The sequence below is a fragment of the Hippopotamus amphibius genome, chromosome 5 (genome assembly GCF_030028045.1).
Source record: "Hippopotamus amphibius kiboko isolate mHipAmp2 chromosome 5, mHipAmp2.hap2, whole genome shotgun sequence".
Lineage (NCBI taxonomy): Eukaryota > Metazoa > Chordata > Mammalia > Artiodactyla > Hippopotamidae > Hippopotamus > Hippopotamus amphibius.
Window position 1 is genome coordinate 41,697,432 of NC_080190.1, and position 20,589 is coordinate 41,718,020.

General features: G+C 36.1%; 1 protein-coding gene across 2 annotated transcripts in view; it reads left to right on the forward strand.

Annotated features, from left to right (window-relative positions):
• Positions 1–20,589, forward strand: part of PRKG1 (protein kinase cGMP-dependent 1) — a 1,182,497-nt gene that overhangs the window by 417,347 nt on the left and 744,561 nt on the right. For both annotated transcript variants that reach the window (XM_057734520.1, XM_057734518.1), the window contains exon 3: positions 13,135–13,248. In XM_057734520.1, the coding sequence (XP_057590503.1) occupies positions 13,135–13,248 (114 nt within the window). The remainder of the gene's footprint in view (positions 1–13,134; positions 13,249–20,589) is intronic.

The window sequence follows — 20,589 nt, forward strand, 5'->3', positions numbered from 1 at the left end:
TTGATGACAGTGTCACAAGTACTTGAAGCTAATATGGTTTGTTACTATGGAAATGCTACATTGTAATCTGAGGTTAGTAAAAATAAACATTATATATGTATATAATCTCCAAGTTCACAGACAATTCCCCCTTCTTCCCAAATACTATCAAGTTAAGAACCTTTGAGTTAGACCATGATGTTTGAATAAGAGATTGACAGTGATGAAGATTCAGTATCAGGTTTATATAGGAAAGATCCCAGTTTGTGGGAAGACTGGATATACAGTGCTGGAAATTTGATTTTTGACTCCACAAAAACTACTCTGAATTTCTTAGCAGAGGAATATTTTATCAGAATAGTAATCAGGGAAAATGATTCCGATATCTTTGCCGTTTAATTCGGTGGCAGAGAATCCAGAAAATGAGCTATATATCACATGTGAACAAAAGCTTAGGAAAGGCTTTTAGTTAAGAAATAAATATAATTGGGTAGATTAAATATACTGACAGTAAGAAGTATTTGTAGTCATTGATCACATGACTGAGTGATGATTTTGGTGTCATTAGTCATACAGTGAAGTTGGGAAGGGATTGATGATAATTTGGGGCGAAAAATGAGGTCATGCATGATGAAAAATGTTGGTGAGAATGTCCTAAAGGGAGTAGGAGAAAGGTTATCTGAAAAAGATTGAGAAGCCAAATCATCTCATTCTTAAACATTCTCATAAAGGATAATATGATGCTATGAATGGCATTAATAGCCAATCTTATAATTGAGCAATTATCATGTGCCTGTGCTAAGTCCTTGTTCTTTTATATTTTATTCCATACAATTTACTAATTTAAAATATAATTCAGTGGCTTTTAGGATATTCATCATGTGTGCATCCATCGCCACAGTCAAATTTAGAACGTTTTCATTATTGTGAAAGAAACGTTGTACCCCTACACCATCATAATCCAGCCCTAGGCAACTGGTCATCTACTTTCAGTTCCCATAAATTTGCCTGTTCTGAACATTGCGTATAATTGGAACCGGACTTGGGTTCAGTTGCATACTGCACAGCAAAAGCCAGTCCACTGATAGCAGGTTGTGGTGAAGGAAAGCACGGTGTTTATTGCAGGGCACAAAACAAGGAGAATGGGGAGCTAATGTTCAGAAGACCCAGACTCCCTGATGGCAATATTTGGGGTGAGGACTGCAGGATACATGGCTTTCTTCTGATTGGCTGGTGGTGAGGTAACAGGGTAATATTTTGGGAATCTTAATCATCAGCCTTCTGGTTCTAAACCATCTGGGGCCTTTGTGCTCATGGTCAGCATGCTTCACCTGAGTGGGGGTCTCAGTTTCTGCAGGACAACTCAAAGATATGCATTAGATTCTTGTGCATATCCCTTGAGGAGGAACTAGGACTGTTTAGTTGCTGAATTGTTGTTTAGGCTATCATTACTTTTCTTGTTTGACTGCTTTTCCTTTGTTTCTGCATTCCCTCACTTTCCTAATTATTAACTGCTTGAGTTTGCTCTTTGAAACTAAGGGAGGGTCTAGGAGACTAAAGCCTTTCTCTATGGACAAGAAATGGGGAACATGGAGGGGCTTTTGTACCTAGGAAGGCCCTGCAGGGTCATGCTTGGCTTCAATAATATGTGGCCCTTGTGACTTGCTTCTTTCATTTAGCATATTTTCAAGGTTGTAGCCTGAATCAGTACTTCATTCCTTATTATGGCTCAACAGAATTCCACCTTTCGTTTATCCATTTATCAATTGATGAAGCTCTCTTTCTGCATAACTTTAATCTGCCATTTCCCCTGATTGCCAACTAGAGGGGTGTTTGGTAGTTTTCTTCCACCCTCAGTTTAACTTGTTAAAATATTATCCTGGTTTCACCTTATTTTGTGCTTGGTGGTACATGAGGACAAAATTCATCTTCTTTGTGTGGGAAATAACTTTCAAACTAGATCTTCTCACTCCTAACCTGTTCCAGGCCATCTGAACAACTGCTTTTGAGGGAGTAAGTTCAAAAGCATTCTTTTTCACCTTTTTATAGCTGTTCAGAGTATTTTGTAGGGTGTGTGGTTATTCTTTATTTTTGTTTTTGTTTTGTTTTTTGTCTTTTTTAAAAATGTGAAGGTAGATAAGTGCTTGCTGTATGCTCTGGAGAATTCTAACTACTTTAAAGGGGAAAGAAATACAAATGTCACATCAAGTATAATCTAAAGTATGAAATAAAAATTTGCATTGTGAGAAATGTATTGTACTGCTGGGTAAAATAAGTTACATTATAGCAATACTTTTACTAAGTAGAGTGGGAAGTTGACACTTCTAATTACAGTTGACCCTTAAACAAGAACAAGTTAATCCAAGTAAAATTTGCAGTTATGCCTCCCATGTCTGTGGATTCAACCAACCGCAGACCATATAGTGGTGCCAAAAGCTTGCCCTCTGTGCATCGGTGCTGAATCAAACCTTGGAGACAGTTTGGGGTGAAGTAGAAAAGAATAGCTTTATTGCTTTGCCAAGCAAAGGGGGACACAGTAGGCTCCTTCCCTCAAAAACTGTGTGTCCCCACCCAGGAGGATTTTGTGGAGTTTTCTAGCAATGGTTCAAGGGTGGGGTTGCTGATGAGATTTGGGTGTGTGCAGGGCCTGCACTCGTTTAATCTGGTCTCAGATAATCTCTTGATAAGCTTCTCTGGTTCCTTTAATCTGGCCTCAGGTGTTCTTCTCTGGAATAAAAACTAACGATCTTGGGGGGGCGGGGGGGGGGGGGCGGCGGAGTAGTTCTGTAAAGAGCTCAAAGATATTGTTATGTGTATCCCTTGAGGCGGAACCAGGATCCTGCCCCATGGCTGCACTATTGTTTCTTGGTTACTTTTCCCTTGTCTCTGTGTGCACTCCCATCCCTGATGAGCAACTGTTCAAATCTGCCCTTTGGAACTCAGGGAAGGTCATGGAGGCTGGAGTCTCTTCCCTATGAACAGGAAATGGGACAAGGAAAGACTTCCGTGCCCAGGAGCCCCACGGGTCCTGCTGTTTCAGTAGTACTGTAGTATACACTGTTGAAAAATATCTCCGTCTAAGTGGACCCATGCAGTCAAACCCAAATTGCTCAAGGGTCAACTGTACTGTTTTTAATTCTTCTGGACCACATGGGCAGTATAATTAAAATGAAATTTTCAGGCTTTCCCACAAGTGCGATCACAGCAGTGGTCGTTGTCACTAACATTCCCATTTATTCACCCATGAGAATTTACTAACCTCCTGTTTACAAGCAGTCACCACAGGATTAAATGATTGGCCCTTCAGTTAGTTTTGTGTATACTAAATGTGTAGAAAGCTTGATCACACACCCAGCTCTTTCACATAAGTTTCATGGATTAACCCTGTGAAGCAGGTAACTGCTATTCTCATCGCACTGATGCAGATACTGAGTGCCTAAAGGTCTGTCAAGAGCAGTTAAGAACCAGAATATTAGCTTAGAACTTGTGATTTCAAAACTCTTCTTCTTCTGCTTCCTAGGAGCCATTACAAAAGTGTTAAGTGGATAAAGGAGACATAATCTCTAATTGAAGCAACAACATCTTGTTCACAGTGAATTTTTCTAACCTTTCTAGCCTTAGGTGAAATTGGATTAAGCACCCATTTGACATCCTGTGAAAAGAGTGGTGTCCTCCCCTAAAATATCTGCCAATTCCTGAGTCCTTAGTTTCTTGTAGTTACATAACTTACATAGTTACTCCAAGATTGCCTGCTTTCCAACTCCCCGTTATCACTCATCCTTCTTTTCCTTTCCTCTCAGTTTATTGATATATCCAAGCAATGGATCTTTCCTCAAGCTTTTATCTTCCTCCAAGCCCTTTATACAGGAAATTAGTGTGAAGCAGATTAATTTGGAGAGAAATGTAGGACATTAATTTGGGCATCAACTAACTGAATATTGTACATTAGACATCCCTCCTACTAAAAGCCTTCTAGCCTCCTCAACATGATGCTTTCCTGTTGGCTGCTTTCTCTGAAGTCTCCAGCTTCTTGCTCATCTTTTTCTTTTCATTGCCTCTGCTCATTTATCACTGCTCCCACCCACTTCTAAATTTTATGAACCAAGACCTTGGACCCTGCCTCTCTTTCCTTAAAACTGCCTATCAAAGTATTTTTTCTTTAAAAAAAGAAAGAGAGAATTTCCTCAAGAACTACTTTTAACCTATATATTTTGTCCTGCTATGTGCATTATCTAATTATCAAAATCTATTAAATAAGTTACTATTATAGCAAATCTGTAGTGAGATAATTGAAGCATAGAGTTATAGAGCTTATCCAAGATCCTCCAGCCAATCAATGGTAGAGTCAGAACCCGATATTCTCAAGTATGTCTGGAAAAAAGCTGTCACTCTAACATCAGTAGGATACTCTTATAAGTCTTGCTTCAAATATGTTCATAATCACTTCTATTCCAGGGACATCCGCTGGAGAAAATTATTCAGTACAGTGTGTCTTTATTCTAATTCTATTCTAATCTAAGGGCAACATGGATTACTTAAATATTGCAACCTGGTGTTAGCCTTTTTTAAGCTTGCAATTTACCTCTGATAGAAATTGTTTTTAAAGTGGAAGTCAGAATTGTCCCTTTAAATGTAGAGTGTTTTGTACACACAAAGACATAGTTTACTTCAGGGTTTCTAAACTTTGGCAGTACTTATATTTTGGGCTGAATAATGCTTGGTTGTGGGGGCTACCTTGTGCATTGTAGGATTTTTAGCGGTGTTCCTCTACCCTCTAGATGCTAGTAGAAACTCCTCAGTTCCAAAACCTCCTTAGAACCAAAAATGTCTCCAGAGAGTGCCAAATATTTCCTGGGGTTAAAATTGACCCCAGTTGAGAACCATTGTGTTAGATCAAAAACTCTCCCAAACTTAATATTAAAACATAACAAACAAAAAATATGATGAGTGCTCACAAGTCTGATAGTGATAACAGTACTTGTCATTTGCCTGTCTCTAAGGAACTAGATGTGGCCATTCATTGTTTAAGGTAACTGAGGTGTTCATGTATCATAGAAATAACAGAGTCAGAATGCATTACATATGGCTAGAATTAAGCTTAATAAACTTGACTTGAGACAATCAAATTATCCGTTCAACTCTCATTATTCAGGGAATGATTAGACTACTTCCCTTTCCTATGTGTGAATGTCTCTTCTCTGGCCTGTCTTTAGCTTTCTTCATCACTAGAAATTGAAATTAGTCAGCAGATATTTATCTAGTGCCTTTTAAATACTTCAAAGTGCTAGAATTTCAAAACATAATGTGTAGAAAGATTACAGAATTATGATGCTTGTGAAGTCCTTTTAGAGTTCATGTCTGGTCAATGATTGAGCCATCTACAGTAGGTTTAGTAAATTCTTACTCCTTAAGTATCTCCAAGGACAGAAGTATTGCAATGTAAGTTGTTCATTCCAAACTGTCACTCTGATGATTCAGATGATTTTCTGTATCCATGTTTGCTTAAATTTCAGTCTATTTCCTCGTGTAGGTTTCCTTTTTGGATATGTGTGCATGCCCTATGACCTCAGAGTTAGAACCAAAACAAAAAGTGAAGTTCAAGTATGTTGATGTGCATATTAACCTCTCTCTCTCTCTCCCTGTTTTTTTTTCCAAAAGTGTGATTTTTAGTTCTAGATGCCTCATTGATGTTTTTGATTCTCTCATTATTAAGGATAACTAATGATTTTATTTCATATTTAATGTATATTATAACCTACTATAATTTAGTGTAATGAAAAATCAAGTATATTTATGGCAGTCATGACCAGAAGGGAAATCAGATTTGCCTAATTGAGTGAGGGAAAACAGAGGTCTTCACTCATGTAGCCTCTTACACCTCAGATTCTGTTTCATGCATTTGGATCACTAGTACTTTTGTGCCTCTAGTAAGAATTACTGCTATGATGATATCAAAGAAGTGACTTCTCTGAATGGGAAGCTTGATCCTATCTAAAGTATTGTAAGGACCTGATGTTTAAAGAAACTATGAAAACACAAATAGTTTAGGGAAGAAAAACCTGTCTGTCTCTCTCCCTTTCTGTAATCACTTATGAGAAACTGGTAAACCAAAACAAATAAACAAAACAAAACAAAAAAACAACCACACACACACACAAATACACACAAAAAAACCCTAAAGCAAACTTAGGAAGGCATACATGATACTAAATACTAAAACGGAATTTTTTCACAGGCTTTAATTAAATGGCCAAAAAATGATCTTCAATCAAAATAACACCTTATCTAAGGAGCAGGAGTTTAGATCCAGAGAGACCATATCCTTTTGGACTAGAAATCAAACTTAAATGGAAAACTGATAATATGCTGACCCCCTGCCCTTCTTTAATTCAAGAACAAACTTTCGTCTTATAGTGAGACCCTGTCTTTCCTTCTTATACTGGCTTAAAGAAGACATATATAAATGCCTGAGAAGAAGTATTCTTAAGGAAGATTAAGAATATAGTCTGTGGCTGGCAACGAGATGGCTTTTCCCTTCAGTTAGCCCATAGTAGCCTTATTAATTTCTACTTTCTTCCCCAGAGGACAGTACCCCCAATCTAAAAGGACAAAGCAAGATCAATATATCAGTTGTATTCTTAACCCATTGGAAAGCAGAGAGTAAATCCTAAAAATTCTCATCACAAGGAAAAAAAGTTTTTTGTATTTATGAGATGATGGATGTTAACTAAACTTATTGTGGTAATCATTTCACAATATATGCAAGTCATGTTATTATGCCGTACACCTTAAACTTATTGTTCAGTGTTCTATGTCAGTTATATCTCAATAAAACTGAAAAGTGGGGAAAAAAAAAAAAAGCAGATCCATAGGTGACCTCATCTCCTTATGCTGGTCACAGCACAGCTCAACCACCACAGTGTTGAATGTTTCTGTTGAATATCACAGCTACAGAAACCCTTATGAAAGAATACATAATGTAAAAGCTGTAGTCTCAAACCTACAGAATCATGAACGTATTAGAGAACGAAAGAGATGGAAGGTCTTGTCAACATGGGACCTTGGATAAAACAACTGTCTCCCTTAACGACCAATCAAGTTGTCCTGAGTGTTCCAACCAAGACTGTTGGAACTAAGCACAGAGTGTTCGTAATTCGGTTATTGCCAACCATTCTGTCTCAGCCTGCCAGTAAAACATCTCTGAACTTGTTTGCCTTATCATGAAAGTCCTTATGGCACAAAACCACATGTTAGTGGAAAACCCATACAGATAAGCTCAGGAGATTCTGGGTCTCCTTGTAAATTCAATGTCTTCTTTTATTTATAGGACCTACTGATTCTTATGAAAGACAGATAAAAGTATGGATGCTCTATTATGGATCTCTTAACGCTTAGCATCTCCCAAAAGTGGTACATAAATTTTGGTGCCAAAAAGCAAGAGGTAGGTAGATTATCGCTCAGAGTGGCAACATTTAGAACTTATGACTCAGCCCATTGCAGATCATAAATGAGTGTGTGTTACCTGAAAGTAGAATAAAAAATACTCTTAAGTTACTGTGATAAAGCTTTCAATTATTCATGCTAATGGAAGGAGTGATAAAAAGAGCCAAATGAAACTATAAATAACCCTTACGCTTTGTTAGCCAGTATTCCAACATCTCTCACACAAACAACTTTAACAGTTTAGCAAAGTTCAAATAAAGATGATTTGAATGCTTCTTTACTTTTCTTTCCTGGTAGAGAAAGGGCATAGAAAAAAATAACACCATTAATAGCATCATATTTAAAAAAAAAAAAAAAGCAAAAATGAATTAAAAGAGCAGGAGTAGGAGATATAAATTAACCATATATTGGATTATTATTAGTTCCTCAAGTAACAGTTCTAATAGCCTCTAGTCAGTCACTGTTGAGTTTAGCCAGGGAAAATAATGGGAAAAGTCTAGAACTCTACTAGGATGTTTCTAAAATGCCTTTCTGCTATTCTTTTAAAAAAAAAAGTCTTTGATTTGAAATCTAACGTATTTGAAAATGGGACTAAATTGAAGTATTACAATAATCATGAATAAATGCTGATCATTATCTTCTGTTGCTTTAAAGAAATAGAAATGACATTAATCAATGCTGACCTGAGGTAAATTCATCAAAATGTATTCCTAACGTTAGTAGCAAATTATAACTATATAATAACCTCCAAGCAAGGCTGTTTCTACAGTGCTGTAAGCCTCTGCACAAGTGTGCTATATATTCAACCTACTTGACTTTTTCCCCCTCATTCCACCCCTCGCAACCAAAATAACCACAAATAGATCTACCTGCTTTCCATGCACATGGAGTCCATTTAAAACAAATCTTGTTTTTAGACACTGTGAAAAAGAAAGGAGTATATATGAGGGGAGTGGCTTCAAGATGAATATAATACTTTAAAGGAGGTTGAGGGAGTTTCCTGGTGGTGCAGTGGTTGAGAATCCACCTGCCAATGCAGGGGGCATGGGTTTGATCCCTGGTCTGGGGAAATGCCACATACTGAAGAGCAACTAAGCCCGTGCACCACAGCTGTTGAGCCCATGTGCCACAACTACTGAGCCTACATGCTGCAACTACTGAAGTCCGTGCGCCTAGAGCCCGTGCTCTGCAACAAGAGAAGCCACTGCACTGAGAAGCCTGCACTTGCCACAACTAGAGAAAGCCCGCACAGAGCAAGGAAGACCCAACACAGCCATAAATAAATAAATTAATAAATTAATCTATTTTTTTTTTTAAAAAGGGAGCTTGATTAGGTGGGAATAGGAGCATCTGGGTGTATGCAGTAAACTTTTGACTGTCTTATTCTTAGTTTTCTTAACTTAGTCCATACTTGGAAATCCTTTGTAAATGTGTAATCACTTCTAATTTTGCTTCAAGGCTGGTGTGTGGCACAGTGAATGAGTTTAACCAAATTCTCATTGCATGTCAATAACTCACCTTATTGGGCTCTTGGAAATTACAGTATTTCTAAATGTCTCTCAAAGAACTCTCATTACTGCCTTGTGTGTACCTATCTTTCTTTTTAGTGCCCAATCGATCTTGCCTTCCTAAAGTACTCACTCCCCATCCACACAAGAGGTATGAGGAAGGATAAGTGATCAAATTATGACTCAGGGTAACAATTTTCAAATGCTTTGTTTCTGTTTAAAGTTTAGATCTTTCTATTCATTAAAAAAATACACCTGGAGTCGGTCATACAGAGTGAAGTAAGCCAGAAAGAGAAAAACAAATACCATATGCTAACTCATATATATGGAATCTAAAAAAAGTTTTTTTAAATGGTACTGATGAACCCAGAGACAGAGACAGGGCAAGAATAAAGATGCAGATGTAGAGAATGTACTTGAGGACACGGTGGGGACGGGGGGGGGGGGCGGGCAAAAGGGAAGCTGGGACGAAGTGAGCGAGTAGCTTTGACATATATACACCACCAAATGTAAAATAGATAACTCGTGGGAAGTTCCTGCATAACATAAGGAGATAAACTTGTTGATGGGTGATGATTTAGAAAGCCAGGATAGGGAGGGTGGGAGGCAGTTGCTGAAGGGTGGGGATATGTGTATAAATACAGGTGATTGATTTTGGTGTACCTCAAAAATTGGCACAGCAGTGTAAAGCAATTATATTCCAATAGAGCTTTAAAAAATACAGAGATTTTTGCGGGGGAAGTTGGGGTGGGATGAATTGGGAGATTGGAATTGCCATATATACATTACTAATAAAAAAAATCAAATTGTATACTTTAAATATATGCAGTTTATTATAACTCAATAAAAATTCTTTAAAAATATGGTAAGGCTAATAAAGACTGGAATGTTGCAAAATAAAGGTAGTAACAAACTATATTGCTGAATCCAGCTATAACCCATTAAACTGTATTAAAATACCCTTAAAAAAAATACAGTGCTTTTTTAGACCTTTCTCATCTGTCATATGAGATCAGATCCCATTCTTCCTCGGCTATTGTGAATGTAATGAATGTGCAATGTTTAACTTAACCTGGAAAAGATGTTTTACATCCAACTTTCTATTTCTGTTTCCTCAAGGATTTTTAAAAATTTTTTGCTATTCTAATTAATATGGAATACAGCCTGCTATTACCAATACTAATTATTCACATGTATAATCATGTATACCTATCTTTTCCAAAAAATTAAACCTGAGAAAATTAGACAAATATCAGATCAGGAAAATGAGTTGTAACCAAAAGTGAGTGTTTGCACACATTTGAAATCCCCAAGTCCTATACTCTTCTGCTGTCAACCTTCTAGAGGTCATATGAGAATGAGAAATACGATCAGTTATAAGAGGAACTCTCCATCAGTTAAAACAGATCATTGTTATATGAGCATGGTTTTTCAGAGAAGTAAGGGGCTCTAGCACCAAGTAAAGTAGTCATTGGATGAAGGGACATTTACAGTTTCCCAGAGGGGGGAATATCTGGATTTTATTAATTAATTCTGATGTGATAGGTCCACAGATGCCGTCTAAGAAACTGCTGAGCTAAAACAACACTCCTAATGTCTTTTTTTTTTTTTTTAAGGCTGGTTAGTGGTTGAGAAGACCTAACTCTGAAACTGTCCAGCAGGATTCTTAGTAGTGGTCTTATTCCTATAGGTTCTTTCCACTGAAGACTTTAAACCATGGGACCCAAAGAGACAGAGAAGCAGACTTGTACAAAATAAACTGTGTGTGAAAGTTCTTTAGGCATTGTTCATTTTGCTCATAGATCTATTAATACAGTTAAAGCTAGAGCTTTAAGTCAAAAAACTCTTACCATGCATTAGAAAATTGTTACTATGTTATTTGTGGGAACCTCCACCATAAGGCTATAGTTGTTGAAGCAATACTACAACAAATGTTGGCTGGACATAGTCAAGTGGGAAGGAGTACAAAAATACTGCATTCTGCCAGGTAGATCAGTGTGAATTCTTAAGATTCTATTTTCTTCTTTGTGATTTTGATTAAAACTCCAAAGTTATCTCCTCAGCCCCGCAGAAAGAGAGAATCTGAAACGAATACTTTCTCCATTTAAAAAACAAAAACAACAAAAAATATTAACCTACATGGACCTTGATTAGTTTCTTTTTTTTTTTTAATTTATTTATTTATTTATTTATTTTTTTGGGGGGTACACCAGGTTCAATCAACTGTTTTTATACACATATCCCCATATTCCTTGATTGGTTTCTGAAGTAGATGATGGAATATTGTGCTTCAGTGTAATCTAACAAGCCCTACCTACTTTCGAAGGATAAAAAAGAAATATAATGCAAACAATATTAGTAGTAACAGCTAGTGTTTACTGAGATGTGCTATGTGCCAGCACTGTGCTAATAAGCATTGCATCTGCTTTAGCTCATTTTAGTTTTTAAACTACCAAATGAGATAGGTACTTTTCTTTTATCCATTTTATCAATAAAGAAACTGATAACACTTTGTCCCAGGACAGAAGACTAGTAAGAAACCGATAAGAGAACCTGGTCTGACTTCAAATGATGTACAAATGTCCTAACTGTGTTGTATTCTGAGCCTGTCTTTCATTCTTGAGTGGCAGATGAAATATCTAGAGCAATAGGCTTGCCATTGAGAGAAAGGGGGTGGGTATCATGAGAGGAGCAACTGAAGCTTATTAAAATATGAATTTCCTGGGCTGGTTTTGATGTACCTATCAAGAGAAAGTTCCTTCCTGCAGTGAAGAAGTAGGGCATGAAAAAGCTAGATTTTTAGTGGACATACCTGCATAAAAGTATTTCCAAACCTTTTGAATTGTTGGATTTGTTCATCCCTAAATCGCTGCTTTATACACAGAGTAGGAGTATATACACAGTTCAAGAGTAGTGAGTAGATTTTGTGTGACATTCTGTCCTAGTTACCACAGAATTCTCTCTCCATTGATACCATTTAGATGAAATTTTTCAGGATAGAACAATATCCTCTGAAGGACAGATCTTGCATCAGTGGTACATGAATTCAACTTTCTAAAATGTTTTTTAATATATAAGATTTTATTTCAATAGGTATTTGAACAACCCTGTGATTTTACAAATGTTCCTGCTTTGGTAAAACTGGGTTGATTTCTAAAAAGGAGGGAGTAAATGTAAAGCTGAAACTCCAAAAGGTTAAATATTACAGGAAGCACATAGATAAAGGAATAATTATGGAGTCAGTGCATGAAGGCCTGACATTTGGACAAACATGGTAGCATTAGTTCCTTTCAGTTACTAGCTACTGCCAAGCATTATGCTTTCCTTCTGTAGACTGTAGCTAAGTTACTGGGAGGAATAATAGAAGGGTAGGATTAAGTGTAGAATAGACTGTGTTGCCTTTTTATTTCTTTCCCCACTATGTTAGGTGATGGAATTTTTAGTGTACATAGCTATGACTTTTTAAAAAATGCATTTTTTTCATTTCTTTCATAAATAGCATTTCCTTACTTTCAGGCAGCAATGTATACCCAGTGTATGCTGTTTCCTTAACTTTTTTCCTTCTTTAGCATTTCGTTTCCTAAATCTTTTGTGAAACATCAACAGTCCTAATGTCTCTTTCTTATCCCTCAACCCTTGTAGTCTGGTTTCCTTACAGTCCATGTTGCAGGGCTGGGGAGCAGATGAAACAGTCTTGTCCAAGTCAGATAAGATGTTTAAAAATAAAAGATACTGTGAGCTGCAATTAAAAAATGCTTAAGGGTCAAAGTAATTTCCCTTTGCATAATAGCTGCGTTACTCAGATGAGAGTTCCCAAGTATGAAGTGTGCTGTAGAAAATGTACTCACTCAGTTTTTCTTTCAAATTCAAAATGACCTTAAAATTGGAATTACCAGAGTTTTCTAATATCGCATTTTGAAATAATTTCACATGTTGACATTTTTGTCTGTCTTTTCTTGGTGTTTTCTTTTAGTCTCATCTCTAATTTTGTCAGTGATTAATTTAGGAAAGGATACAGATTTCTTAACTTACATATATTATTGCATTTCTTGCACTGCATCTTGAGGATGACTTTGTTTTAGTTGGTAACTGCTTTGCATTTTTAAAAATGAGCCTAGCCCACCTCATCTCGTCTTGGAAATGCAACAAATGAAATGAAGCATGAGATAGAATCAAAATGATGTGTTTTCTTTCTTCTTTTTAGATGGTAAGGTTGAAGTTACAAAAGAAGGTGTGAAGCTGTGCACGATGGGTCCAGGAAAAGTATTCGGGGAGTTGGCTATTCTTTACAACTGTACCCGGACAGCGACCGTCAAAAGTAAGGCTGTTCTTTTTTTCTTTTTTCAGATACTTTCAGTGTCTTTTCCTTAGACCTGCAAGGTGTTAATTAACATGCCTCTCGATATTAATCTTTGTAATTTTAGTAATCTATATTCTAATTATTGCTTTGCAATACAGTTGATATTTTCCAGGAGCAAGACTTTTCATTTTCTGCCTTTAAAGCCTCAGAATCATATTTAAGAAAATTTTACGTATCTGTCTATTTTCGGTTGCGTTCCCCACATAAATTTCACTTATTCATTCAGTGGTTTAGAAAAATTAAGCGGAGACATGTCCTTCGTCTCATTCAAACACTGAGTAAGATATCCTGAATTCTAGAACTGTGTCTGAGTATATTCTTGTCCTCAGCTGCTCATCAGGCTGTATATTATGGAGTTTTTCTTTTCTACTGATTGAGCTTATTTTAAATCGAGGCAATAAAGCAGCTTGTTTCTCTAATTTTACATGTATGTGTATATATGATTTCTCTAGCAACTTTTATTGCTTGGTAGAAGCAGCTGCAATAGTTAGAAGGGAAAGAAGTTTGTTTTAAATATTCCTTCTTCCTGAGTACAGGATGTAATGAGTGTATAACAAACAGAGCTGAATGCCAAAGCCAAGATGGAAGGTCCATCACATCTTCAGGCAGACGTTTGTAATTCATGTTGGAAAAGTTCTTCTGACACATTATCCTGTGGATGATTGCAGTCACAAGTTACTTTGGTTAGCTTATGTCATTAAAACAATCCTGTTGGCAAAATGACAATTAAATTGTTAATGTTAATTAATTTTATTTGGGTGTTACTGACTATTTTATATATTGCTTTTTTTCCTCTCAGAAGTATGGCATGTGATTGACAATATGACAGTAGAACTTGGGGTTGTAAAGAACTCAAGAATGCATAACCAGCTAGAGTCACAGAAATTCCTTTATGTCTTGTTAGTGAATCACCTTTTTAGTCATTGAAATCATTGTAACATCAGTGGCAGTTGGGGCCCGTGCAAGATGAGTCTTTCTTGGCATTTGATTCTTGATCTCTGAGAACACAGAACTCTTTTGATTGATCAGCACTGCCATGCTTTTATTGCATATGATTATTTAATTATATGACTTGAAGAATAATGAAGCCCGATGAACCATAACAGATTCTGCCAGAATTTTAACTCACTTAAAAAAGTGTCTTAACTAGAAAAAAGAGTAGTGATGACTCCATTAAGTGAACATATTTTGCTATCATGCTTCATTTTCATGAGAAATATACTGCTTTCAGGGCAGAAGGAGGCCAAAATAGCACACTTGGATTAAAATAGGCTTTCTCTGAATTGTGAATTTTTTTAAGGTTTTAAAATATTTGAATTATAAAAATATTTCAGCCTTGTGTACTGCTCATTTAATCCAATTGAAACTACAAACTTTCCAAAGGCCAACAATTGACAGTAACATGGTGCTTAAACTTTTGAAATATTGAATTATTATTAAAGAAATACTTTAAATAAACTGAATAGAATATTTAAATTAATTTTATAACAAAAGATTAGTAAGATGATTGCTTGGCTTCGTGAAAGTCAATTTTCTTATTAGGTTCTTATAAAATGCTGTTCATTTGCACCAGCCTCTGTTGTTGTCATGTTTGGTAAACTTAAATAGACATTATGTATCTGACTGAGCAAGAAGGAAGTGGGTGTTGAATGCAAATTAGGATCCTAACTATTTTGGGGTCAGAACATCCATCATTAAAGGGAATGAGTGATGGCACATGTTCTTATTAAACACAGACTTGGATGTCTTGTGTGTGTGTATGTGGTTGTGTGTTCATTGTGCCCACTTAAGATGTGGAGGTTGTATTGAGAAAAGCATCTATGGTTGATGGGGTACAAATACATCTCTGCATTTTTAGGTGCAGAAGTTTTGTACATGTGTAAGGAATAATATCTGTTAACAGCTTCTGAATGTTGTGTAAGAGCTATAAGGTGTGAATATGGTCCTTTGTTATTCAGGACCGTTTGTGCTGCTTCTGTACTGTCCAGGGAGATTGTACTTGTGGTTGATGATTGTAGTTCTTCAATACAATTTTAAATTTGTTTACGTTATACTCTCAGGCGTATCACTTTATGAGTCTGATTGGAGTCCATCATGGGTGTTCGTTTTACCAAATGACTACAGTAATGCTATCTTACTCTTCACATGTGATATTTTAAAATGTCCTTATTTGGCTTTTTAGATCCATTCATTTCTCAGAATTCAAGATTGTGTCAACTGTTGCCTATTTTTTTCTTAACTATTATTTTGCCAGTGATGACCGTTTGGAGTAACTTTTGAAAACGGATTCATCCGCTTGGGTGTACTAGTCTGAGTCTGAGGAAACTGCCCTTCCTACTCAGTAGCTTGTGTACCCACACCTTTTTCTTTGTCACTTACCTGGCTTGTGACCCCTCTTCCCCCAACAATGCCCACTTTCTTTCATGATTGAAAATGTTGATGATCCTTCTTTTCTGTGCCCCTAGATTACCCTGAAAGCTGCCTAGCATTTTAATGCATTTTTAATTGCACAGTCATCACGAAATCCTAGGTGACCTTCAAGAGCTCCTTAATGTACAGGAGTCATTTCATGTTCATAAGAGCACTTTTTGGAATTGTATCAGGCCATGAATAAATTCCAGTGACTTCCTCTGCCAGCGAATGTGATCCTAACACCTGTGGATTGTCTTTTTTAAATTTAGGATATTAAAAAATAGTCTTCTTATTTTTTTATATTGAGGTATAATTGATATATGGCATTGTATTAGTTTCAGATACGCATGATTCAATATTTGAATATATTGCAAAACGATCACCACAGTAAGTCTAGTTAATATCTATTACCATACATAGTTACACAATTTCTTTTCTTGTGATTAAAACTTTTTAAGATGTACTTTCTTAGAAACTTTTAAACATGCAGCACAGTATTATTAACTCTAGTTACCGTGAATACATTACATCCCCAAGTCTTACTTAGTTTATAACTGGAAGTTTGTGCAGTTTGACCCCCTTCACTCATTCTACCCACCCCTTACTCCCCACCCCCACCCCAACCTCTGGCAATCACTAATCTGTTTGTTCTTTGTATTTAAGAGCCAGAACTCTCTCTCTCTCTTTTTTTTTAAGATTCCACATATGTGAGATCACAATGGTATTTGTCTTTGTCTGACTTATTTCACTTAGCATAATGCTGTCGACCACCATCCATGTTGTTACTAATGGCAGGATTTCCTTTTTTAATGGCTTAATAGTATTCTATTGAGTACATATACATCGCATTTTCATTACTGATTCATTCATTGATGGATATAGCAGTCATTTCCATATATTGGTTATTGTAGATAAATGCTGAAATGAACACGTGGGTGCATATATCTTTAAGAGTTAGTGTTTTTTGTTTCTTTGAATAAATATCCAGAAGTGGAATTGCTGGATTATAGGGTAGTTCTATTCTTAATGTTTTGAGGAACTTCCATACTGTTTTCCATAGTGGCTGCACTAATTTATGTTCCTACCAAAGGTGCACAAGGGCTTCCTTTTCTCTGTATCGTCACCAGCACTTGTTATTTCTTGTCTGTTTGATAATAGCCATTCTAACAGGTGAGAGGTGATATCTCATTGTGGTTTTGATTTGCGTTTCCCTGATGATTAGTGATGTTGAGCACCTTTTTAATGTGCCTTTGGGCCATCTTATGTCTTCTTTGGAAAAATGTCTATTTGAATCCTCTGCCCACTTTTTAATCAAATTGATTGGTTTTTTGCTATTGAGTTGTAGGTATTCTTTATATATTTTGGATATTAATCCCTTATCAAATATATGATTTGCAAATATTTTCTCCCATTCTGAAGGTTGCCTTTTCATTTTGTTGGCTTTGTTTGCTGTGTAGAGTTTTTAGTTTGATGTAGCCCCACTTGTAGGTTTTTGCTTCTGTTGGCTTTGCTTTTAGTGTCAAATCCAAAGAATCATCTCCAAGGTTGATTTCAAGACAGTTATCACTTATAATTCCTTCTAGGAGTTTTATGGTTTCAGGTCTTAACATTTAAGTCTTTAATCTAAAAAAAAAAAATGTTTTTCTTATAGCTGTAGATTGACATATGCTCTAAATATGATCCTAAGCTTGTTCATAGTGATCTAACTAAAAGAACTATGGTTGTTTGCAGCAAGCTCTTTGTTTTTTATCTGGGAAAAATCAATTGGGATTCTTCTGAAAATAAGTGTGTACCATTGGTTATTATGGTAGCACCAGGAGGAAGACCTGATAGAACCAAGAATATTTTTTTTAGAACAAAAACCATAGTGATATGGGGCGGTGGGGGGGGAGGTGGTGGAAATCCATGTCATGTTATAGAAGATCTATACTCAGAGTCTACTTTTATCTTGTAAAAGAACACCATTGATTTTTCCCCTGAGGGATGAAGTTATAAAAATATATAAAATTAACATTATATTGGAAACAAATCTAACAAATGCCTTGAGGTTATTCATGGCTTACATAGGCTCAAGTTTACTTTATTAACTGTGATATGAAAATGGTCACTTGGATTGCATCTATCCAATTACAAGCATTCCAGATGCCATGGGGAGGGGAAAAAATCAGTTGTTATATTTTATTTACATAACAGCAAACAATGTCTCCAATGTTGTTTGAATTTCACATTTTTGTTTAAATGTTTTGGGATGATATAAACAAAGGAGAGTTTTACCATCCATTTTCAAACCCTATAAGGGATAGGAAATTCTAATATGTCTGTTCAATACCCCTGACTTACTCAATTCCCATATCTGGAAGCATATTATTATCATGTTTTTCTAAAGTGTTATTCCTGGTTGTGATTTCACTTTCACTACACTCACAGCTAAAGTGATATCAATTTACACTCACCCTGGGCCACTTACCTTACTTCTATGCCCAAGGTTCTCTAAAATCCCAAAAATGGAGAAGTTGAAGTTACTGGAAACAGATAAGATGGAAAAGGCACTTTGTATACAGTGAGAGAGAGATTAAGTGGCATATACCCTGTTTGTGAATTTGCAAAAACATGTCTTGTTTTTACCTGGATTTCCCATGGCCAATTCTCCCAAGTGCACAGGGATTTTTTTTGAGATTTGAATCACATGCTCTTTGCTCCAGCTTCACTTGTACATGAATTAGAATTTTTGCCTGTAGATTATAAATTGAAGCCTGTTCCTCTCACTTTGAGTGCCCTGCTCAAAGTGCCCCAAACCTTAGGCAGTATATTATTCAAACAGTCTTATTCAAAGAGACCCCAATAAAAACCCAAGATTAAAAGCTCTCTTTTTGTAGGAAAACATCTCTATTCCAGATTAAGGTGATTACCATAGACAAGTTATCTGCAGAGTATGTCAGTGGTGGGTGTGGAGCTCTTTTATGAACTGACTTGGGCAAAATATCTGAGTAATTCTTTCTCCTTAGATTATTTATAGCAAGTATTTAAAAATTCCTCAGTACTAAAGTACTTCAGTACTAACACAAAAGAACCTAAACATCCTACAAGAAATCTGACAGATTGGTGTCTTGAATAACATCTGCTTTAGTTTGAATACTTTCAACTTTCCATACTTAAGCTTTCCTGAGATATTTGTATGGGGGGGAAGCTGACTAATGAAGATATTTCACTGTGTCAAAGACTTTTTAAGAATGAAGTTAAAAGGTTTGGATTTTTGTTTATTTTTGTTTTTAAAATAAAGTTGAGTCTATGCAGTGAGATGGCTTGTATATTCCCTTGCAGCTCTGTTTCAAACACTACATTATTCAACCTGACTCAGGAAAATCTGCCAACTGTCAAAACCCTAAAAAGATGAATGGGGAAAAAAGTAAAAGGAAATTTGACTATAAATTCTTGCTCAAATACCTCTATGCACTATAAATGTAATGCCTTTACCTATAAGGTCAACATAGAGTGCTTTTATTGGCAAAGGAATGAATGCCAGTTTTATTGTTAATGTAAAGGAATCCTAGATGAAGCTTTTGGAGTGGCTGTAAACCTTGAAAATTTCTTAAGATGACTAAATCAAGAAGTAAGCAATTAGATACTTTTTAGGAAATGCCATTATAGAGTTCCATAAAGCACCGTGTTTATGATAAAGATTTTCACCTGTGAAAACGACGCAACATTGTCTGCCAGTACGAACAATTGATGGGCGTGCAGTTATTACCTGTGTTTTAGGGACCAGGACAGCCCCCTGCTGTGAAGCTCCCTATGCGACAGTGGGACAGTGCAGAGGCAGAGGAGATAACTGTGTTAATGAGACAGTCTCTGTTCTGCCTTCAAGAGGCAGTTGAAAAAGATGTGTGCTTTGCTTTCTCTGAGTTCAATGCATGCTTTGTACCAAGAATCCTGAAGGAAGCCACAAAATAAATTTAGATGATAAAGACTAGAAAAATGACTCTGATTATAGAAGGAGTAGCTCGGTAACTTCCTAGGAGTTGTCCTCACCCTAGACGATGAAGCAAACAGTGTATGAAGGCATCATCCTGGAGAAGCAGGTTCACTTGTTTAGTGACTTAATTTGATAATATTGTTCTTAGTACAGTTTTCTATCACATTTGTCTATTAAAGAATAGTGTAAAAATTAGTAACATAAATCCAATAAGGTAAGCCCTGAGAAATAAATTTCCTTAATAAAGGATTCAATTCACGAGGTACCAATGATGGCATAACAGACTAGCGTGAACAAATGGACCTGTAGAAGCTATTCTTTACGTTCCTTTATTGTTTAAGTGGATTAGAAGTGAATTTCAAAGAAGAAAACTGTTATTAAACTACAATATTTTTTCTTTTACAGGCTGAAGTTTTTCTCCCCTATTTTTTTTGATGGCATCTGTTACGGTCAGAATTGATTTACAATTTATATTTAACTATTTCCAGAAAAGATCCAAGTCTAGTATTGACTAGGCCTGGTAAATAGGCGTATGTTAGCAGTGCTTCTTGGGGGAGAAAAACAAAACCCTCTCACAGTCCAAGGAAGACAACAGTACTTAATTCCTTCTTAAGGTTAGATAAATTACTCTCTCCCTCCATCCTTTAATTATTCAGACATTGAATACCTTAAGTGTTTCCTATATGTAGAGAATAGTCAGGCCCTAACTGATGGGGTATTATTATTTTTTAAGAATTGTGGGTAACTTAATAGTAAATCTAAACAATGGGCAAGGAAGACTGATTTATTTTTTTAGCAGTTTCTTTAATCCTGCAGAATTAGTAATTTTCCCACAAAGACCTGCATCATAAAAAGCTTCCCCACAATGCAAAGCTTGTGTCACTTTTTAACATATTAAACGTTCATTCAGTAAT